Raw genomic sequence first — 24,324 nt, 5'->3', positions numbered from 1 at the left:
GTTTGGAAGGCATTTGACAAGATGCCACACCTGTGGCTGCTAAACAAAATAAGAGCCCATAGTGTTACAGGGATGATACTAGCAAGGAATGGCTCTGGTTGGCTGCCATTGACATTATATGTCAATGATTTGGATAATGGATTTGATGGTTTTGTGGCCAAGTTTGTAGATGATGTGAAGATAAGTAGAGGGGCAGGTGGTGTTAAGGAAGCAGAGAATCTGTAGAAGAACTTAGATTGGGAAAATGGGCAAAGAAGTGGCAGATAGAATATAATGTATGGCCATGCACTTTGGTAGAAGTAATAAAGGTAGACTGTTTTCTAAATAGGGAAAAATCAGAAATCAGTGATTCAAAGGGACATGCAAGATTCACTAAAGGTTGACTTGCAGGTTGAGTTGGTAGTGAGGGAGGCAAATGCAGTGTTACATTCATTTGCGACAACTTGAATGTAAGATCAAGGATATAATGCTGAGGCTTTATAAGGCATTGGTCAGAGTGCTCCTGGAGTATTGTGAGCTGTTTTGGGCCCCTTGTCTATGTTTTATAACTCAAAAACATAACTAATTGGAAGAAAAGCATGAGCCTGGGGATGCAAGTCTTAGTTTCATTTTGCTTTCGATGAGGCACACACTTATGATGTATACCATTCATGTACTTTTACATATAATCTATAATGAATTATTTAAATAACAAAGAATGCTTAATCAAACAACATATTTACAATATTACTGAAATATTAAATACAAAAAACTCCTTCCTGCTTAGCTATAAACTAACTCAATATAAAAGACACCCCCCCCCCCTTTTATCACCAGATATCAGAGGTGGCTGACATAGGAAAGTCCTACCAATGGCTGGAAATGACAGGGCTGAGGGACAGCACAGAGGTGCTGCTTGTGGCTCCACAAGAGTAATAGAAGCAGGGGTCTATCACACCAGACAAGACCCAAGGTGCAAGGAATTTGCTGTAACCATCCAGCACATTGTAGCAGGATGTAAGATGCAGGCAGGGACAGCACATACTGAACAGCACAACCAAGCTGCAGGAATTGTATACAGGAACATTCCCAATTCCAAATGGGAAACACCAGAGAAGGTAATGGAGAATGACAGAGCTAAGATCCCGTGGGACTTTAAGCAGGTATAGGCCAACCAGCCAGACATAGTAATACTGTACAAGGAGTAAGATTAAGCAATAATAATAATAATATTAATACATGTGGCAATCCTGAATGACAGTAACATCAGGAAGAAAGAATACGAGAAACTGGTGTAGAAGATGATGAGAGGCATTGATCGTATGGATAGTCAAAGGCTTTTTTCCCCAGGGCTAAAATGGCTAGCATTTTTAAGGTGCTTGGAAGTAGGTACAGTAGAGAGGTCAGGGGTAAGTTTTTTTACACAGCGAGTGGTGAGTGCATGGAATGGGCTGCCAGTGATGGTGGTGGAGGTGAATACAATAGGGTCTTTTAAGAGGCTCCTGGATAGGTACTTGGAGCTTAGAAAAATAGAGGGGTATGGGAACCCGAGGTAATTTCTGAAGTAAATACATGTTCAGCAGAGCATGGTGGGCTGAAAGGCTTGTATTGAGCTGTAGGTTTTCTATGTTTCTAAATACCAGGGCTTGAAAGGATGTGGAAGGTTAAAACCAGAGTAACCCCACTGGTGATATGAGCACTTGGAGCTGTGACTCCTGGACTGGGAGAGTGGCTCCAACGAATCCAGGGAGCAACATCTGCGATCTCGGTGCAGAAGAGGACACTACTAGGAACACCAAGGATACTGAGCCGAACCGTCAAGCTCCCAGGACTCTGGTAGAGGACCTGAGATTGAGGAAGAAATACAATTACACGCTACTCATAAGATGTGATAGAAATCCTCTGTTGACAATGTTTAATCACTAGGTAACCAGTTGTTTTTTGGTGAATGTGAACAATTATCTTCATTGTTGCTAGAGTCCCCACATGCACTTAATGTATCCTCTTTCATGTGGGTTGCTGTTAAAGTAGCATTCCACAAATTCCATGTTGTCCCATCTCATCCATTTATGGTTTGATTTGGTAGCCAGTTTATCGACAGATGGTCCCGGTTCCCCAACCATTGGCATGGACCTTGTTAATCCGGTGATGTCAGAGCTGGCATGACTCTTCTTGTTCTTGTCACTCTCATCTGCAGGTTTTTGTGGGCAGATTTAACATGAGTGTGAGGGATCCAGCCCAACACCCCTACTAGACTGTCACCAATGGGACCCGAACCTCAGACCCCTGAACTACAGCTGGCAGCAGGGCAGAGCCCAGACAGTTCCTGGTGTTGGCCTCCACTCCCAGCATCCTCAGGCTTGACCCGAGTTCCGGCAGTGCCCCGTTGATTCTAAGTAGTTATGTTATTGTGGTCTTTCTCTGTTGTAAATGTCATTCCCACAGGGGTTGTCTTTTCTCCAATATGAGTTCTCAGTTGGATATCTGCAGGCTTCGGTTTAGTATGTTTGAAATGGCATCTACAAACTCTTTTGGTGGAATGACTGAAACAGCTGAGCTAGTGTGCAGTTCCATCTTAATTAATTTGCCGTTCACTTCTGGTGTAAGCCATATCACTTGTCTATTGTCAGTTTTCATATTGTAAATCTCAAGACCATTCAGTCCTGTATCATTATCAGATATTTCATCAACAGAATGCATATTTGATCTCTTTTTGAAACTGCAACTTGACTTTTTATCTATTGCTCTTCGCTGTGCAGTCTATTTAATTTTTGTCTGCCAAACATGCTCTTTGTACGTGTCCTACTTTTTTGCAATATCTGCAGGTTTTGCCTTCAAATCTTTATAGTGGGCCCTATAGTATCTTTATAGTTTCTGTTTCTGCAATTTTGTTCATGCTCACTTTCATTCCTGACTGTAACTCAACAGTGTCTCTGTCTACTGTTTCTATTGATACAGCTGCTCTTTTCAATGTGAGTTATGGTTTTTGAATGCTCTCTTGTAGGTTTCTACAGACTAAATATCTCTCAGTGCATCACTAAGCCTATCACTGAACTGACAATGCTCACACAATCTCTTCAATTCTGCAATCAAGAATGGATTTTAGTTCTAAATGTTCCTGCATTACTTTTACAGTATCAACAAAACTCTGTTCGGCTGGTTTGGTTGGAGCAGTTAAACTTTTAAGCAAACTGTATACTTTTCCAGCCAATCCACTCAGCAAAACTAACACTTGCTTTGCAAGGGCTTTTTCATTTGCTTCAAAATAGTGCTTAGTTTGTTCAGTATTCAATTTTTAGTTATCTGTTGTGAAATTGAACATGTCTTGCAGTATCTTTCCAATGTAGCCATTTATTTCTGCTGTTTTTTGTATTATCAACTGGTACTCACTGTTGGTAAACCCGTGAATTCATCCATTTTCTGCCTTTTTTAACTCAACTATCTCTGTCCCTTCCCAAAGAAGCACATGCTGCTCCAAAGAAAAAAACGTGCTGTGCTTTTTTAAAACTCAAACATCTCACTGTGCTTCAAAAGGTAGGCAGTTGTGTCAAGTTTGTTTAAACTCCCTCATTGCCATTGTTATGTTTTGTATCTCCAAAAGATATAATTGGAAGAAAAACAGTGAGCCGAGAGATACATGTCTTAGTTTTGTTTTGCTTTTAATGAGGCCACACTTATGAAATGGCGTCATAATGATGTATGCCATTCATGTACTTTTACATATAGCCCATTATGAATTATTTAAACAACAAAGAATGCTTAAATCAAACAATATATTTACAATATTACTCATACCAATTAAATATTAAATACACAACAATTGCCTCAGCTCTCCTCAACTGATCAATGTGTTGTCTGCAGATGACAACAGACACAATCTCCACAATATAATGGGGGAGTCTTGAGAATCCCTGTGCAGTTGAATCCTGGATTTCCTCACTTGTAGACCCCAGTCAGTCCAGATTGGCAAAAACATCCCCTCCACAATCTCCATCAGCACAGGAGCATTGCAGAGGTGTGTACTTTGACCCCTGCTCTACTCGTTTTACACCTATATGGCTAATAAGTCCAACACCATATAAAAGTTTGCTGATAACATCACTGGTGTGAGCTGTATCAAAGAGGGTGATGAATCAGCAAACAGGAGGGAGATTGAAAACTTGGCTGTGTGGTGTAATAACAACAACCTCTCACTCAAACAGGAGAAAATCTGCAGATGCTAGAAATCCAAGCAACACACACAAAATGCTTGAGGAACGCAAGAGGCCAGGCAGCATCTATGGAAAAAAATCACAGTTGATGTTTCGGGCCAAAACCCTTTGGCAAGACTGGAGAAAAATAGCTGAGGAGTAGATTTGAAAGTGGGGGGGGGGGGGAAGGGGAGAGAAAAACACCAGGTGAACACCTATCCTCTCACACAATATCCATAAGACCAAGGAACTGATTGTAGACTTCAGCAGAGCCAGTCATCATTCAAGGATTGGAGAGGGCCAGTAACTTTAACTTCCTGGGCAAAGGCAAAGAGAGAAGCAATTTAGTATTGGTGTATGAGGTGGGAGGAGCATGGATTAAACAAGGGCATGTTCTTTGATAGGCTGAGACAGAATGACATAATTAACAGTTAAGGGGCGAAGTTAATGGTGAAACTGCTTAAGGTGTGTGCGTGCGCGTGTTTGAAAAAAAAAGATGTTTTTAATAGTAAGACTGTGGACAAAAAGAGGAAAAGCTGAGCCAAAATGATGGTAGACCAAAAAGGTAACTTGATCATTTCCAATGACTATTTCTCATACAAAGCGAATGAGCTAATCATCAGGAGTATTCCAAATCACGTTCTGTAGGCTGCCAAAGTTAAAACATACTCTTAGTTTCCATCTTGTGATACCTCCCAAGAATCTTATGTTTTGAAAGTCACCTCTCATTCTTCCAAACTATTTAGGACCAACCTGCTCATCATCTGCTTATAGAACTAACTAAATTGACGAATGATCTCTCTTTAAATAAGAAGACCAAAACTGCGTGCAGTACTGTAGTTCCTCAGAGCAATCTACACAGAAAGGACTACCACTGTTCAAGAATGCATTTCACCACCACTTTCCCAAAGTTAATTAGTGACATAAGATAATAAGTACTGGCCTTGTTAACAATGTGCTGATCCTGAAAATGAATGCATTAAACAAATGCTGTGGTTTCTCAACATATTATGCAGTTGTGACAAGTTTTCTGTATATTTAAATTCTGTCGTCTTTGCAGTAAAAGCTAGCTTGTAAAGCATTAAAATGTGAAGTCATCCACTTTGGTAGAAAGAAAAGTCAGAGTGTTTATAAATGATGAGAGATTGAAGGCTATTGGTGTTCAGAGCAATCTGCATTTCTTTCTACACAAATCACTGGAATTTAACTATATAGATACAGCATCTAAGTAGGAAGGCAGAGAGATATGTTAACTTTGAGTAGAAGAGCAGAGAAGTGTTATACAGAGTCCTGCTGGGACTGCATCTGGCATACTGTGTATAGGTCTGGTCTCCTTGCTGAAGGGAGGATATTCTTGTGATAGAGGGACTGCAGTAATGACCAGTGTGATTCACTTGATGGCAGATTTGTACTGTCGGCACTCCGTATCCGTGGGTTCCGCATCCACGGATTCAACCAACTGTGGATCGAAAATATTCAAAAAAAAATAATTCCAGAAAGTTCCAAAAAGCAAAACTACGCTGAGTCCACGCGAATGAAGTGATGTTCCCTGCTGTAGCCTCCCGCCATTTCACAGATCCTCAATCTCTCTACAGCACTCATTGTTTGAGCATTGTTTGCCTCGTGTCTCGTTCGTTTGCTACTTGTATTGTGAATGAAAGGAAGGTGTTTAAGGCTAGTAAGGGATGGCTGGCTAGCTATGTGAAGCACTACAGCCTCAAGAACTTAAAGATCACGGAAGAATCGGCATCAGCGTTCCCAGAAGAGCTACGATGGTTGCATCTGTACTGAACATGTACAGACTTTTTTTCTTGTCATTATTCCCTAAACAATACAGTATAACAACTATTTACATAGTATTTACATTGTATTAGGTATTATAAGTAATCTAGAGATGATTTAAAGTATACGTGAGGATGTGCGTAGGTTATATGCAAATACTATGCCATTTTATGTAAGGGACTTGAGCACCTGCGGATTTTGGTATCCATGGGAGGCCCTGGAACCAATCCCCCGTGGATACTGAGGGATGACTGTAGTATGAAGAGAGATTAAATAGACTAGGATTGTGCCATCTTGAAGTGGAGAACTACAGAGATCTCATGGTTTGGCTTGTTTCCGTAAGGAGAAGGATGGTAAGGTAAGGGAACGTTGGATCACCCAAGAGCTTTTAAATTTGGTCAGAAAAAAAGGGAGCACATATAGGATTTAGGAACCTAAAATCAAACTGGGCCCTTGTGGAATATAAAGATAGCAGGAAAGAGTTCAAGGAGATGATTAAGAAGGTCAAAAGGGGCCATGAAATGCCTTTGGTGAGTAAGATCAAGGAGAATCCCTAGGCATTTTATACTTAAGATAATTAAGGAGAGGGTAGGTCCACTCAAGGATAAAGGAATGAATTTGTTCTTGGACTTAGAGCAAGTGGTTGAGGTACTATTAGGTACTTAGTGTTACTGTCTATCAAGGAGAAAGATTTGAAAGATTGCATGCTAATGTGATGTGGGACATTGAGATTGAAGAGGAGGTAGTTCTGGATTTTCTGAAAAGCATTAAGGTGGATACTGGTAAATCACCATGATCAGATGGCATACATACTAGAATACTGAAAGGATCAAGTGAGGGGATTGTTGGGGCTTTGACAAAAATCTTTGCGTCCTCACTAGCAACAAGTGAGGTCCTTGAAAATTGGAAAGTAGCAAATGTGCCAATGTTCAAGAAAGGAAATAGATATAATCCAGGAAGTTATAGCCCATTGAGCCTCATGTCAATGGTAGGGAAGTCATTGAAGGGAATTCTGAGGGATAGGATTTATGCGGATCAGGAAGGCATGTCTTATTTAGGGGCAGTCAGGATGACTCTGTGCAAGTCACGCCTAACAAACTTCATAGCATTTTTTTGAGGAAGACAAAAGAATTTGATTATGATAAGGCTGTGGGCCTTATCTGCATAGATTTCAGGAAGGTATTTGATACTCATGATAGTTTGATTCAGAAGTAAAAACGTATGGGACCCAGGGTGAATAGCAAGTTTGGATTCAGAATTGGCTTGCCTGTAGAAGACAAAGAACGCTGTTTTTCTGGATGGAGGTCCATGCTGGGACCTCACTGGTTTGTGATGTATTTCAATGCTTTGGATAAAATTGTAGATAGGTGGATTAGCAAGTTTCAGGATAATACTACCATCAATCCTGGATTGGTGCAGTTTTGGACAGTGTAAAGGATTACCAAAGAATAAGGCGGTGTGTAGATCAGTTACAGAAATGAGCAGGTGAAGTTTAATCTGAGCAAGTGTGAGCTGTTGTACTTTGAGAGGTCAAATGAAAAGAGAAAGATTTCCATTAATAGAACTGAGGTACAGAGGGATCTTGAGATCCAGGTTTGTAGTCGCTATGCAAGTGGATAAGATGGTAGAAACAGATTTGGTAGGGGTGTTGAAAATCTGAGTAACAAAGTCATGTTGCAGCTATATAAAACTTTAATCAGACACTTGGAGTATTATGTACAGGTCTGAATGCTGCATTATAGGAAGGATGTGGAGAAGGTGCACAAGAGTTTTATCAGGATGCTGCCTGTATTAGCCTCTATGATGTATATGAAAAAACTTGGGTTGTTCTCTCTAGAACACCAGAGGCTGAGGGGAGACCAGACAGAGATTTTAAAAATTATGAAAGGAATAGACAGTCAGAATTTTTTGTCCAGAGTGGAACCATCAAACACCATAGGACATGAGTCCTAATGAAGGGTCTCGGCCCGAAATGTTGACTGCTCATTTCCATGGATGCTGCCAGACCTGCTGAGTTCCTCCAGCTTGTTGTATGTGTATCTTTGACCCCAGCATCTGCAGTGTACATTGTGTTTATCATAGGACATGCTTTTAAGGTTAGCAGCATTCTTTTAATGCAGTGAGTGGTGGTGCCTGGAATAGATTACCATGGTTAGTAGTCGGATCAGGCACTCTGGTGGCATGTAAAAGGCTTTTAGATACACGTGAATATGAAGGGAATGGAGGGATAGGGATGATACACAGGTGGAGGGCATTTAGTATAAATTGGCACCAAGTCTGCACAAAATCGTGGGCTGAATTGTCTGTCCAGTGCTTATACTGTTCCATATTTTATGAACAAATTTCTTACCTTGACTGGATTAATTTCAGTCCTGAGCTTTGCTCTGGCTAGGAGTCCAGAAGCAAGCATCACAGTCACAAAATAAGGATTGGTCATTCAGGGCAGACGTGCAAATCTTTGGAATTCTGTACGGTGGCTCAGTTTCTGAATATGTTCGACCACTGAGAATGATAGATTTTTTGGATTTTAAGGGAACCAAGGGATAATGGGGTTAGTGAAGAAAAGTGGAACTGAGGTGAAAGATTTTATGTATTTGCAGACCAGGCACTTCTCATTATTCTGACCTTACAGTTTATCCATATTCCTTTAAAGATTCTTTATGCTTTCCTAATAGTTTGCTTTTAGACTTTATGACTTAGAAGTAAAATTAGACCATTCAGCCCACTGTCTGCTCGACCATTTGATCATGACTGATTTATTTTTCCCTCACCATCCATTCTTCTGTCTTCTCCCTATAACCTTTAATGCCTTTATCAAGAACCTGTCAACCTCTGCTTTAAATATACCCAATGACTTGGCCTCCACAGCCGTCTGTGGCAATGAAATCCACATACTTAGTGTCCTTTGGCTGATGAAATTCTTCTTCATCTCTTCTAAAGGCACATCCTTTTGTTCTGAGGCTATGCTCTCTGGTTCAAGATTCATCCACTATAGGAAACATCCTCTCCACCTACACTCAGCTTTGAATATTCAATAGATTTTAATAAGATCCTCCCTCATTCTTCTGAACTCTAACAAGTACAGGCCAGGAATTATTTTCATAAACCTTCTCTGAACCTTCTCCAATGGCAGTACATCCCTTCTTAGATATGGGGCTCAAAATTGCTCACAATACTCCAAATGTGCCCTGCCTAATGCCTTACAGAACCTTAGCATTACATCCTTGCTTTTGTATTCTCACCCTCTGGAACTGAATGCTAACATTGCATTTGCTTTCCTTACTAATTTTTAGGGAACCCTACTCTGGACTCCCAAATTCCTTGCACCTTCAATTTCTGAATTTGCTCCTCATTTAGAAAATAGTCTACACTTTTATTCTTTCTAACAAAGTGCATAACCATACACTTCCCTACATTATATTCCATCTGCCACTTCTTTATCCATTCTCCTAATCTTCTGCAGATTCTGCTTCCTCAGTACCACCTGCCTCTTCACTTATCTTTGTAACATCTGCAGTTTCCCCCCAAAGTTTCCACTTTTTATGTTAATTAGCAAATTTGGCTACATCACACTCTTCCCTTTATCTAGAGTCAACCATAGAGATTTTAGATAATGTTGAGGGGTCTGGCATACCAGGGACAGCAGTAGGGGCTTAGTCTCTGACACTGAGTCTGGCTCAGTGGGTCAGAAGAGAAAAAGGGAGAAGCAAAGAGTGGTGGTGATAGGGGATTCATTAGTTAGGGAATAGACAAGAGGTTCTGTGGATAACAAAGAGACTTCCAGGTTCCTAGGTCAGAGATGTCTAGGATCAAGTACCTGCATTCTTAAGAGTAGAGTGAGGAGCCAGAAGTCATGATAACGTTGGTACCAGTGACATACCTAGGAAAAGGGATGAAGTTCTGAAGCGAATTATAAGGAGTTAGGAAGAAGGAAGCTAAATTATAGAACATTGAGGGTGGTAATCTTTTGATTGCTGCCTGCACCATATGCTGGTGAGGGTAAGAATATGATGATATAGCAAGCAAATGCATGGCTGAAGATTTGGTGCAGGGGTCAGGGCTTCGGATTTTTGGATCACTGGGATACCTTCTAGGGAAGGTATGATCTATACAAAAGGGACAGGTAAACCTGCACTCAAGAGGGACCAAGTCCTCATGGGCAGGTTAGCTAGAGCTGTTAGGGAGGATTTAAACTAGGATGTCAGAGCAATGGAAACCAGAGTGTGAAGTGAATGAAGCAGTTGGTGCAAAGGTAGATTCAATGTGCAGAGAGACTATGAGGAAGGATAGGCAATGGACAGAGCATTAATGCAATGAGTTAGATGGGTTGAAATGTGTTTAATGTGAGGTTATTAAGGAGGGTGATGCATGGACTGGTACATGGAATTATTATATTGCGACCATTATGGAGACTTGGCTTTCACAATGGCTGCATGATATTCCAGGGTTATTCCAAGGATAGAGAGAGAAGTAAAAGAGGCACTGTCAGGGATACTTTCACAGCTGCAAAAAGGGAGGACATTGTGAAGGGATTGTCTCCCGGGTTAGTGTGGATAGAAGTCACAATTAGGAAGGGAGCAATCAGTCTATGGAAGTAATTTATAGGCACCCTCCACCACCTGGGGCAGAATTTTTTAGATGTGTCTAAGAAGGATTCCTGTCACAGTACGTGGACAGGCAATAAGCCTGGTCAGATGACAGACTTCTCTGTGATTTTTTTCAGAAACAGACACTACAACTCCCTGATCATTGAAATAGCTATGGACAAGGATAAGTGCTGAGAGTATAGAAGAGTATTTGACTGGAAGTGAGCTAATTATGATGGTATTAGGAAGGAGCTTGGGAATGTCTATTGGGAACAGATATTCTGAGGAATATGCTCAACAGAAATGTGGAGGCTATTTAGGAAGCATTTCCATGAGGGAAAGGATGGTAGGTAGGAGGGAGGAACCAAGAATGGTGGAATTTTAGTCGAGAGAATGAAGGAAGCATATTTAAGGTTTAGGAAGCAAAATATCAGTCAGGGCTTTTCATAGTTATAAGTTTGCCAGGAAGGAGCTTAAGAGAGGACTTGGTAGAGTTAGAAGGGGACATAAGAAGATCTTGGTGAGTAGGATTAAAGGAAGTCTAAAGGCATTCCACACATGTACGAGTAACAGGAGGATGACTAAAGTAAGGGTAGAACTGCTCTGGGGAAATGAGAAAGGATGTGCCTGGAGTTCAAGGTGCTAGGAAAGATCCTTAATGAATACTTGCTTCTGTGTTTGTCAAGAATATGACGTCAATGTAGAACAGGCAAATATGCTGGGACATGTCAAGTTTAAGGAAGAGTCACTGTTAAAGCTTGTGAAAAAGCAATAGGCATAGGTAAGTCTCTTGGACTGCATGGGATATACCCCAGGTTACTACAGAAAATGAGACAAGAGATTGCTGGGGCATTGATGATGACATGCACCCTTTCTGGTCACTAGAGAAGTACCAGAAGATTGGAAGGTGGCAAATGCTGTTCCATTGGTCAAGAAAGGTAATATGGATAATCCTGGGAATTATAGACCAGTGAGTTACATCAATGTTGGGCAAACTAATGGAAATGATTCTTAGGAATAGGACTTACAAGCATTTGGAAAAGCCTAGTCTTAGTAGGGATAGCAGAGTTTTGTGAGGGGCAAGTTGTGCCTCATGAGCCTAACTGAGTTTTGCAAGGCAGGTTTGCTAGAGTTGTCTGGGAGGGTTTAAACTAATTTGGAAGGGGAGTGGGAACTCGAGTGATAGTACTGAGGATGAGGTAGTTGGTTTACAAACAAAGGCAATCTATAATGAGACTCCTAGCAAGGAGAAGCTGAAGACAGGGCAAAATTGCAGTCAGCAGGATGAGTTGTAATGTAAGAGGCAATGTAAAATCAAAAAGGGGGAATACAGGACTGAAGATGTTACATTTGAATGCACGCAGTGTATAGAATAAGGTAGATGAACTTGTAGCGCAGTTATAGTTTGGCACGTATGACATTGTGGGCATCACTGAATCACGGCTGAAAGAAGGTTATAGCTCAGAGCTTAATGTCCAAGGATACATGTTGTATCAATAGCACAGACAGGTAGGCAGAGTGGGTGGTGTGGCTCTGTTGGTAAAGAATAAAATCAAATCATTAGAAAGAAGTGACATAGGATTGAAAGGTGTTGCATCATTGTGGATAGAGCTAAGAATCTGCAAAGGTAAAAGGTTCCTGATGGGAGTTGTATACAGACTCAAACAGTAGAAAGGATGTGGTCTATAAATTGCAACGGGAGATAGAAAATGCAATGTTACAACAATCATGGGGGATTTCAATATGCAGGTAGAGTGGAGAAATCAAGTTGGTGCTGGATCTCAAGAGAGGGAATTTTTAGAATGCTTATGAGATGGATTTTTAGAGCAGCTCATGGTTGAGTCCACTAGGGGACCAGCTATTCTAGATTAGGTGTTGTGCAAAGTACTGGAATTGATGTTAGAGAGCTCAAGATAAAGAACCCTTTAGGGTAAATAATCATAATATAAATAAATTCACCCTGAAATTGGAGAAGGAGAAGCTAAGTTCAGATGTATCGTTATTACAGTGGAGTAACAGAATTACACAGGCATGAAAGAGGAGTCCGTCAAAATTGACTGGAAAAGTACACTGGCAGGGATGACAGCAGAGCAGCAATGGCTGGAATTTCTGGAAGCAATTAGGAAGGCACAGGATATATACATCCCAAAAAGGAAGAAGTATTCTGAAGGCAAGATGACACAACCGTGGCTAACGAGAAGTGAAAGCCAACATTAAAGTCAAAGAGAGGGCATATAATAGTGCAAAAATTAGAGGGAAGTTAGAGGATTGGGAAGCTTTTAAAAAAAAACAACAGAAGGCAACTTAAAAAGTTATTAAGAGGAAAAAGGAGGAATATGAAAGTAAGCTAGCCAATAAAATTAAAGAGGATACCAGAAATTTCTTCAGGTACATAAAGTGTAAAGAGAGGCAAGAGTAGATATTGGACCACTGGAAAATGATTCTGGAGAGGTTGTAATGGGGGACAAGGAAATGGTGGATGAACTGAATAAGTATTTTGCATCATGGAAAGTATTTTGCATGTGGTGATGTTCCACAAGGTTCCTTGTTGGGACTGCTTTTTACATTATATGTCAATGATTTGGATGATGGAATTGATGGCTTTGTTGAATGATTTGTGGATGATACGATAGGTGGAGGGGCAGGATGTTTTGAGGAAGTAGAGTCTACAGAAGGACTTAGACAGATTAGGAGAATGGGCAAAGAAGTGGCCAATGGAATACAATGTATGTGGTCATGCACTTTGGTAGAAGAAATAGGAGAATAGACTATTTCCTAAATGGAGAGAAAATTCAAAAATCTAAGGCACAAAGGGACTTGAGAGTCCTTGTGCAAGATTAACTGAAAGTTAATTTGAGTCTGTGGTGAGGAAGTCAAATGCAATGTGTGCATTCAATTCAAGAGGGCTAGAATATAAAAGCAAGGATGTAATGTTGAGACTTTATAAAACACTGGTGAGGCCTCACTTGGAGTATCATGAGCAGTTTTGAGCCCCTTATCTCAGAAAGAATGTGTTGACACTGGAGAGGGTTCAGAGGAGGTTCACATTCATAATTCCAGGATTGTATGGCTTGTCATATAAAGAGTGTTTAATGGCTCTGGGCCTGTATTCACCGGAATTCAGAAGGGTGATCTAATTGAAACCTATTGAATTGTGAAAGGTCTTGATAGAATGAATGTGGAGAGGATGTTTCCTATGGTGGGATGGTCCAGGTGTCAGAATGAAGAGGCGTCCATTTAGAATGGAGATGAGGAGGAATTTTTTCAGCCAGAGTGGTGACCCTTTGGAATTTGCTGCCACTGGTGGCTGTGGAGGCCAAGTCCTTACGAATATTTAAGGCAGAGGTTGATAGATTCTTGATTGGTTAAGGCATGAAGGGATATGGGGAGAAGGCAGGAGATGGGGCAGAGAGGAATAATGAATCAGCCATGAGGAAATGGTGGAGCAGACTCAAAGACCCAGTTGGGCCTAATTCTGTTCCTGTATCTTATGATCTTATGGCTTAAAATCAAATTGAAGGTAGAGCGATGAATGGGGTGTACATAGGACTTAGTAAGGTGCTTGTCAAGGTTTCCCATGGTAGGCTCATCCAGAAAGTCATGAGCAATCTGATCCATGGAAGTTTGACTGCATGGATTCAAACCTGGCTTACTTACAGAAAGCAGAATGTGTTAGTAGTTATGCCTGAAGTTTGGTGACTAATCTGTTTTGGGATCCCTGCTCTTTGTGATTTTTAGAAATGACTTGGATGACAACATGGAAAGGTTAGTTAGTAAGTCTGCAGAAGAAACAGATGTTTTGGATAGTGTAGAAGGTTGTTGTGGGCTACGATGGGATATAAGCAGGATTCCGAACTGGGCAGAGAAATCGTAGATGGAGTTCAGTCTGGAAAAGTGTGAAGTGATTCACTTTGAAAGATTGAAATTGATAGTGGAATACAAGTTTAATGCCATGTTTCTTATCAGTGAAGAAGCATAGAAGGACCTTGGGGTCCAAGTCCATAGATCTGGCACAAGTTGATAAGGTGGTTAAGAAGACATATGGTGTTGGCCTTCCCTAGTCAGGGGATTGACTTCAAGAGAAGGTTTCAGCTCTTGCGAACTCTGGTTAGACCCACAATTAGAATCTTGTGTTTAGTTTTGGTCACCTCATTAAAGCTTTAGAGAGGGTAGAGGAGATTTACCAATATGCTACTGGATTGGAGATCATGTTTTATGAGGAAAAGTTGTGTAAGTTGGTGCTTTTTTATTAGAATATACAACATAGAACATTGCAACATAGTGCAGGCCTTTTGGCCCATGATATGCTGACCTTTTAACCTCCTCTAAGATTAACCTAAGCCTTCCAAAATTTTTCTATCATTGATATATCAATCTAAGAGTTTCTTAAATGTCCCTAATGTACCTACTTCTACCAACACCCCTAGCACCCACGATTTTCTGTGTAAAGAACTTACCTCTGACGTCTATGCTATACTTACCTCCATTCACCCTCATATTATGCCCCCTTGTATTAACCATTTCCTCACTGGGAGAGAGTCTCTGGCTATCCATTCTATTTATGGTACTTATTATCTTTTACCCTTCTGTTGTAGGGTAACGTAATCGGGAGAAATGTATGTAATTCATAACCACTGACTTTGAGTTGGGGTTTCACTTTAAGGGGTTGGTCTGACATGATGATGTTGTTACGTAAGGATTTTAGCATGTTTTTGTGGTGTAGGTTTTGGATTTCAATAGGATGCGTTACTGGTTTCATTAAACTTAAAATGCCTCACTTTGTTTTATTTGTGGAAACCTACATTGGTAACCCCAGTGCTCTAGGGCCATTCTGGGGTTATTGAACATGTTGACCAATGCAGTTGCTTTGTAGTTTTGGGAGCAAAATACAGTCACTTGGTTTGTATAAGCTGAGGCCCATTTTGCCCTGCAAGAAATCTCTGCTAACAACACCAAATATTTCAATGTGGTTGAATCCTCAGCAATTCCACAGCAGCGAGAGTGGTGTGTCTGCACACTATAAATACCGATCACTGAAAACTCACTTTTGGACCATTGGAGTTTGAGCTCACCACAGTTGTTCTCCTTACCCAATCTTGTCAATGGTAAGCCTTCAGAGCTAATGGACCATGTGCTGTCTCTCCTAGGAAATCACCACCCTTGTTTTATTTTTAAAGAACTCTTCATGCAGAAAATGCCTGATTCAGTTCATGTAACCCTCGTTAATGCTCCTGTGATGGACTATAGGGAGCTTGCTAAAAGAGCTGACAGTCTAAACTCAGCTAGGCAGCAGTGCACCATTCCTCCTTCTCTCTCTACCTCAATAGGCCCCTGACAGGCTGCGAAACAGATGAAGCCGGGCCTGAGCTATTACCTTGTTTGCTTTGGCAGGAACACTAGGAAGTGCTGACTGCCTTGCAGCTTCGATAGAGTCAGAGCATTGGGACATCAGAGGTCTGATAACACTGTGGGTTCCATCTGCCATTCAGTTCATCACAGACACCCTTTCAAGGCGACGTCTCCTATGTGGCACAGATGCTCAAGTAAATGGTGTTACTGGCATTGCATATTGGTGAGAAGGCAAAAAGTGATGAAACATCTCTGGAGGCTGCCAACAGCAGCAGGAACCAGACTTATGGATCATGATGGCTGATGCTGTACTTCAGTGGAAAATGATACACTTGGGATTTCATCCTGGCTAAAATGGCTAGACCTCTGCTTGGTGCAGATTTCCTGTGAACCCAAGGGCTGTTAAATACTGCCGGTTCGTGGATGTCAAGGACTTCGGGGTGTTACCCTACTCCCCGGAAAGTTCCCCACAATGACTCTGTCAAGAGCATGGACCAGTGCATGTGAGTTTACTCAACTGTTGGGTGAATTCCCAGATCTCTCCAAGGCCACATTCTCCATACAGTCACAAAAAGTGGGGTGAAGCACCACATTCCCACAACGGGCCTGCAGTCCATGCCCGTGAGTGTAGACTGGACACAGAAAAGCTGACAACCACGAAGGGTGAGTTTGCGAAAGTGAAAAGACTCGTAATTATACACCAGTGGTATAGCTCCTGGGCTTCACCCCTGCATATGGTCTCTAAATGCAATGGTGGTTGCCGCCTAGCTGGTGATTACTGACGCCTTAAAGAGGCCACCAACCCCTATCATTACCTGGTCCCACACATTCAAGACATTTTGGCACATTTAGCTGGAAAGTTAATTTTTTCTGAAGTTGGTCTAGTTCAGGGCTACCATCAGGTGCCTGTATGCTCTGGAGGACATTCCCAAATCAGCTGTGATCACCCCATTTGACCTTTTTGAGTTTCTGTGCATGTTGTTTGGGCTAAAAAATGCAGCACAGACTTTCCAGTGGCTGATGGACTCTGCATTAAAAGACTTGGATTTTGTTTTTTGTTTATCTGGATGACATACTTGTTGCCAGTGCATCCAAATCCGAACACTTATCTCATCTCCACACACTTTTTGAGTGCTTAAGCCAACACGGGTTGATTATTAGCCCTGCTCAATGCCAATTTGGGTTGTCAATTGTTGACTTTCTTGGACATCACATCTTTACAGCAGGTGTGAAATCCCTCCTATCAAAGGTAGCTGCTAGTATTGATTTCCCACCACCGCGCACTACTAAAACACTGCAGGAGTCTTTAGGGTTAGTTAATTTCTGTCACCACTTCATTCTGTGAGCTGCTGAACTTGTGCTTTCCCTGTAAAAGGGGAAGCTTTTAAATTCTCATTTAAAGTCAATACCACTAGTCAAGTGCTTGACTGGTCAGTGGACATGAGCAGGAAATTTGATGATAGCAAACGAGCTCTTTCTAGTAAGACCCTGTTGGCACACCCGCTCCCCAACCCACTTCAGACTGTGCTGTGGGTGCTGAGCACGGACAGTTGGTCAGAGACGTGTGGCAACCGCTCGCCTTCTTCAGGTGGCAGCTCCGACCCTCCAAAAGGAAGTACAGCACATTTGACCATGAGCTTCTCAGACTCTATCTGGCTGTCTTCCATTTTTGTTTTCCTCTAGAGGGTCACCATTTCACACCATTCATTGACCACAAACCCTTCATGCATATGATGGCCTAACTATCAAACCCTTGGTCTGCACAGCAGCAGCACCAATTGGCCTACATATTCAAGTTCACAATGGATATATCAAGGGGAAACTTAATGTTGTGGCGATTGCTCCTCTCTGCCAGCCATTGAGGCCGTACACATTGGGGGTTTATTATGCCTGTATGGCAGCCAACCAAGTTACTGACCCAGAAATCCAGGCTTACCAGACAGCAGTTACAGGCCTGTGGTTGGCTGACATTAAGTTCAGGAAAGTTGGGGTTTCTGTCCTGTACAATGTCTCAACTGGTCATCCATGCCCCATTGTTCCCACAAACTGGAGATAGACTGTCTTCGACTCCATACATGGCCTTTCATATTTGGGCCAGAAGGCCTCACAGAAACTGGTGACACTAAAGTTTGTTTGGCACAGCTTCAGAAAGGACGTGCGTGATAGAACTGCAGCCAGTGTGAAGTGCCAGTGAACAAAAATTAACCATCATATTCAGACACCATTGGCACCTTTTGAGGTCCCTGAGCAACGGTTTGATAATGTCAACGTAGACCTTATTGGTCCACTTCCCCCCTCTTGTGGTTTCATGTACCTTCTGACCATGGTGGACCATACCTTCAGGTCACCAGAGGTTGTCCATCTAGCATCGATGATGGCCACGGACATTTCACCGCTGCTTAAAGGTTGCTCTGAGGGCTTTGCTCACTGGTTTGTCTTTGCACGATCATCTCCCATGGGTTCTGCTGGGGCTCAGATCTGCTCCAGCAAAGCACCAGCAGTCACCTGTGGCTGAATTGGTATGTGGGCAGCCACTCTGAGTGCCAGATGTTTTCATTCCTGATGCCATGACTGCCTGGTGGGCTCTGAATAGTGTTCCACCCTCCTCAGTAAATTCAATTCCGTTTCACCTATTTCTACCTCCCTTCATGGCGTACAGCATTCTTGGGTTCCTGCTGACCTATGTTCCACCTTGTTTGTTTTTGTCTGCCATTAGATCCCTTTTTGATGGCCCATTCTGCTTTTTGGAACAGGAAGAAAAGACTTTTATCATAGATTAGACAAGTAAACCTGAATGTATTTCAGTATTACAGTGTATTCCAGTGAGGATGCAATGATCATTGCCAAAAGCACAGCATTTTCTTCCTCCTTTCCCATTGCAACCTAGGTATATCCAATCTGGCCTTCAGAAGTTCTAGCATATCCTCAGTATATTAGCCTGTTTTACACTGTCCTCTCATTGGTCACTCTGCCCCTCTCTGGTGAATATTGAAGCAAAGTATTCATTGAGGACCTCCAACACCAGGTACATGTCTCCTCTACTATCCCTGATCAGTTCTACCCCCACTCTGGCCATCCTGCTGTTCTTCATATATGTGTCAAAATTCTTGGGAGTTTTTCTTAACCCTACTCGACGGCTTTCTCACTCTCCTATGTCCATTCTTCAGCTCCTTCCTGGCTAGAGCCCTGTCTGATCCTTGCTTTCTAAACCTCTGAGTATGTTTCCTTCTTCTTTATGAAATGTTCCAGCTCTCTTGTCAGTTACTGTCGTTTACCCTACCATTTTTTCCGTCTCAATGGGAGAAACCTATACAATACCCCCAGCAAGTGCTCCTTAAACTACCTCCACCTTTCTTTTGTGCATTTCCTTGAGTACATCTGTTCTCAATTTATATTCCTCAGTTCCTGTATAATAGCATAACTCGCCCTCCCCCAGTTAAATACTTTCCTTTACCATCACTTTCCAAGACTATAGTAAAAGGACACTATCTCTGAAATGCTCTCCCTCTGAACGTTTTGACACCTGATCTGATTCATTGCCTGGCACTAAATCCAATTTGGCCTTTCCTCAAGTTGGTCTACCGACATATTGAGTCAGGATTCCATTCTGGACACACCTAACAAATTCTGTCCCATCCAAGCCTTTTGCACTGAGGAGCTGCCAATCAATATGAAGGAAGTTGAAGTCCCTCATGACAAAAACTCTGGTATTTTTGCACCTTTCCAACGTTTGCCTACCAAATTGATGAGGATGTCTATAGAATACTCCCAATAGACTGATTGCTCCCCTCCTGTTTTTGACTTGCACACACACTGACCCTGCAGACAACCCCTTATGATGTCCTCCCTTTTTTGCAGCTATGATACTAGCTCTGATTGGCACTGCCCCTCTCCCACCTCTTTTACCTCCTTCCCTGTCCCTTTTGAAACATTTAAACCCTGGATCATCCAGCAAGCCATTCCTGTCCTTGTGACAGCCAAGTTTCCTTAGTGGCCACAACATTGTAGTTCCATGTACTGACCCCTGCTCGAAGTTAATCATCCTTGTTCCTGATATTTCTTGCATTAAGACTGTCAGACATAGGAGCAGATTTAGGCCATTCGGTCCATTGGATATGTTCCACCATCCATCATGACTGATTTATTTCTCTCTGCATTGTAACCTTAGATACCCTTATGAATCAAGAATCTATCAGCTTCTGTGTTAAATATGCCCAATGACTTGACCTCCACAGATTCACCACCCTCTGGTTAAAAAAAAATCCTTCTCATTTCTGTTCTAAAGAGACATCCTTCCTTCTGGTCCTAAGCTTCCCCACTATAGGAAGTATCCTCTCTACGTCCACTACAGACATCCCACCTCTCCCAGAAGTTCGGGGAGTCTCCCATGTATTGATAGCGGCTCCCTGACACCTGCAAATTATATACAATATCCTGGAAATCGATTTTTTTGAGAGGGGGAGGGAGAGGAAGAGTGAGAGGGAGCATCCTGATTCTACTCTCTTCATGCTAAGTAGAACTATCAGTTGTCTCTGTGGGTGGGCTTTACAGTTGACCTCAAAAATAATGACAGTGTTGCTCGCTGCACTGTTTGCTACAGTGACTTTTCTATTGCCCATGGTGGGTTAAAATGTAAAAGACATGTTGAGGTGAGTTTAACAGGTGTCATTCAGTCATTAGCATAGCTAAAGTTATTTAAACTAGCTGGCTAGCTGCTAAGGAGCTACTCTATTGATGTCCTACGTGATGAGGCCAAACTCCCTGTAGACTTGCTTAAAGTTGTAATAGAATAAAAACATGACTCCATGATAATATAAGTACATATTTTAATGTCACATTTTCTGCATATACCCAACTTGGTTTACAGATTAGACAAAATCACTAAACGAAGTATTACATACACTCTTGGAGTCAACTGGGGTTGGGGGTGCTACCTCCCTGAAACGAGTTTTTACAGGGTGGGATGTCTGCAACAACATCTAGGCCTTTCAATATCTAGTAGGTTTCAATGAAATCCCCCCTTATTCTTCTAAACTCCAGTGAGCAATCAGATGCTCTTCATACATTAGTCCTCTCATTCCAGGGATCATTCTCATGAACCTCTTCTGGACCCTGTCTCATGCCACACATCCTTTCCTAGATAAGATGCCCAAAACTGCTTATAATACCACAAATGCAGACTGACCAATGCCTTATAAAACCTCAGCATTACATCGTTGCCTTTATGTTCTAGTCCTCTAGAAATGAATTTATTTGCCTTTCTCAACACCAACCCAACCTTTAGGGAACCCTGCACCAGGACTCCGAATATCTATTGCACTCCTGATTTCTGAATTTTCTCCCTGTTTAGAAAATAGTCTATGCCTTTATTCCTTCTACCAAAGTGCATTACTATATAGTTCCCTGCATTATATTCCATCTGCCACTTCTTTGTCCATTCTCCTAATCTGTCAAAGTCCTTCTGCAGTCTCCCACTTACTCAAAATTACCTGGCCTTCCACTTATTTTAGTATTGTCCACAATCCTGGCCAAAAAGCTATCAAATCTATCATCCAAATCAATGACATATAACATGAAAAGAAGTGGTCCAAAGACTAACCACAAGACTATAAGATATAGGAGCAGAATTAGGCCACTCAGCCTATCAAGTCTGATCATATCTGATCCAGGATCCCACACAGCCCCATAAATGTGCCTTCTCGCCATAATCCTTTGATGCTCTGACCAATCTGGAAACTATCAACTTCTGCTTTTTTTAGTTAATTTCTGTTGGTTTTTAAAAGTTTCCCAATTCCTTTAACTTACAATTAATTTTTGCAATATTTATATGCCCTTTCTTGCAGACTTTCCTTGTCTGCAGTCGGCTCATCTTCCCTTTAGAATGCTTCCCTTCTTTGGGATGGATCTACCCTGTGCCTTCCAAATTGCTTCCAGAAATTCTTAGTCATTGCTCTTCTGTTGTCATCCCCGCTATTGTACAGTTCCAATCAACTTTGGCTGGCTCCTCTCTAACGCTCTCGTGCCTCTGCAGTTCCCTTTACGCTATTGTAATACAGTACTGATAAATCTGATTTTAGCTTCTCCCTCTTAAATTGCACGGTAAATGCCATTGTATTACAATCACTACTCTAAGGGTTCCTTTACCTTAAGCTCCCTGATTAAATCATTTTCATTACACTATACCCAATCCAGAATTGCTTTTCCTTAATGGGCTCAAACCAAAGCTGCTCTAAAAAATCCCTTGCAGCTCTTAACTCTACCCACAAGGACTCTGCATCTTACTATCCAATATCACCTCTTTCTAAGGATTTAATTTCATTTTTTTATCAGCAGAGCCCACCATCCCTTCTGCCTACTTGCCTGTACTTTCGATGTGATGTGAATTCTTGGATGTTAAGCCCCCAGCAGTGATTTTCTTTCAGCCAGGCCTCAGTGATACCCACAATATTATACCTGCCATTTTCTAACTATGCTACAAGGTTGTCTACCTTATTTTGTGCATTCAAATATAACCTCTTCAGTTCTGTATTCATCATCCTTTACAAATTTACCCCCAGGTTACCAGAAATTAAATTCTTATCCCATTCTAAACTTATTGTCTTTTTATTTACTTTGGAGACTTTTGTAATATCTCCTGCACTCTCCTTCCCTTTTACTTTAGAAACATAGAAAACCAACAGCACAATACAGGTCCTTTGGCCCACAATGCTGTGCTGAACATGTCCTTACCTTAGAAATAGCCTAGGGTTACCCATAGCCCTCTATTTTTCTAAGCTCCATGTACCTATCCATTATCCTCACTTTTCTAAACTGTTGGACTGTTGAACCTAATATCTAGTTTAAAAGTTCAAAGTACTTTCATTATCAAATTACATTTACTATATACTACCTTCAGATTCATCTACTTACAGGCAGCCACAAAACAAAGAAACTCAATAGAACCCATAGCAAAGCAAGCAGATCTTAAGGTTGTATAATTTATACATTTTTTGATAATAAATGTACTTGAATTGTAGAAAAATGAAGACTATCAAACACCCTAGCGTGCAGAAAAAAACCAAGTTGTACAAACAATAAAAGCAAGTGAATAACATTTAGTAAACACAAAGTACACGTTGATGCTGTGGTCAAATCAACATGTACAAATATGCTGGGGGAACTCAGCAGGTCGGGCAGCATCCATGGAAATAAGCAGTCAACGTTTCGGGCTGAGACCCTTCATCAGGACTGAAGAAGCAGGGGGCAGGGGCCCCATAAAGAAGGTAGGGAGAGGGGGGAGGGTGCCAGGTGAAAAACCAATCAGAGGAAAGATCAAGGGGTGGGGAAGGGGAAGCAGGGAGGACATAGGCAGGAGAGGTGAAGGAGGAATGTAAGGGGAAAGCACTATGGGTAGTAGAAGAAGGCAGAATCATGAGAGAGGTGATAGGCAGCTGGAAGAGGAGGCAGAGTGAAAGCGGGATGGGGGAAGGGAGAGGGAGGGAATTACTGGAAGTTGGAGAATTCGATGTTCATACCAAAGGGTGGAGACTACCCAGATGGTATATGAGGTGTTGCTCCTCCAACTTGAGTTTGGCTTCATCATGGCAGTAGAGCAGGCCATGTATGGACATATCAGAATGGGATTGTGAAGCAGAGTTGAAGTGAGTGGCAACCGGGAGATCCTGTCTGTTGTGGCGGACGGAGTGGAGGTGCTCGACGAAGCAGTCCCCCAATCTGCATCGGGTCTCATCGATGTAGAGGAGGCCGCACCGGGAGCACTGGATGCAGTAGATGACCCCAACAGACTCACAAGTGAAGTGTTGCCTTACCTGGAAGGACTGTTTGGGGCCCTGAATGGTGGTAAGAGAGGAGGTGTAGGGACAGGTGTAGCACTTAATGCTTGCAGGGATAAGTGCCAGCTGGGAGATCTGTGGGGAGGGACGTGTGGACTAGGGAGTTACAGAGGGAACGATCCCTATTTAGAACTGAAGTTCACGAAAGTGAGTCCCCAGCCACGAAGTTGGTCATCACTACAGCTGATCCAGTGAGACTGACCTATCATCCTGCTTCTTATCCCCCTGCCAAGCTGGTTTAAACCCTCTCCTATATAGTTCTAGCAGATCTGCCCATAAGGGTATTGGTCCCCTCAGGTTTAGAGTGAAGAAGCGTGAGATGTGACTTGATAGAGGAGTGTAAGATTATGAAAGTCATAGCTAGAGTGGACAGTAGTGGATTTGACCCAGTATATCATGAGTAAAGACATCCCAACCTTTCGGCACATTTACATGCTAGAAAAAGTCCATTAGTTCCAGGTAATGTGATTGGGTGGAGAAAAACAGAGTTTATACACTGTTGTGACCTTTAAGATAACCTTTATCTTAATTACTATATTCCTTTTTATATATTTAGTATTTCATTTTATATTTCTTATCATGTTTCTCGCACAATCTTAGGTGAGA

At 41.9% G+C, this 24,324-nt stretch overlaps 1 protein-coding gene across 5 annotated transcripts in view; it reads left to right on the top strand.

Moving 5' to 3' along the window:
* Positions 1 to 24,324, top strand: part of mcf2la (mcf.2 cell line derived transforming sequence-like a) — a 225,589-nt gene that overhangs the window by 7,245 nt on the left and 194,020 nt on the right. Inside the window, exon 1 of one of the 5 annotated variants that reach the window (XM_059967759.1) lies at positions 4,672 to 4,734. The exons of the other annotated variants lie outside the window; for them this stretch is intronic. Coding sequence (XP_059823742.1) covers positions 4,716 to 4,734 — 19 coding nt within the window. The 5' untranslated portion in view covers positions 4,672 to 4,715. Of the gene's footprint in view, positions 1 to 4,671; positions 4,735 to 24,324 lie in introns of those variants that run through there. 5 annotated transcript variants of the gene reach the window in all.

The sequence above is a fragment of the Hypanus sabinus genome, chromosome 4 (genome assembly GCF_030144855.1).
Source record: "Hypanus sabinus isolate sHypSab1 chromosome 4, sHypSab1.hap1, whole genome shotgun sequence".
Classification (NCBI taxonomy): Eukaryota; Metazoa; Chordata; class Chondrichthyes; order Myliobatiformes; family Dasyatidae; genus Hypanus; species Hypanus sabinus.
Note: the sequence above shows the minus strand (reverse complement) of the source record. Positions and strands in the feature narration are given on the sequence as shown.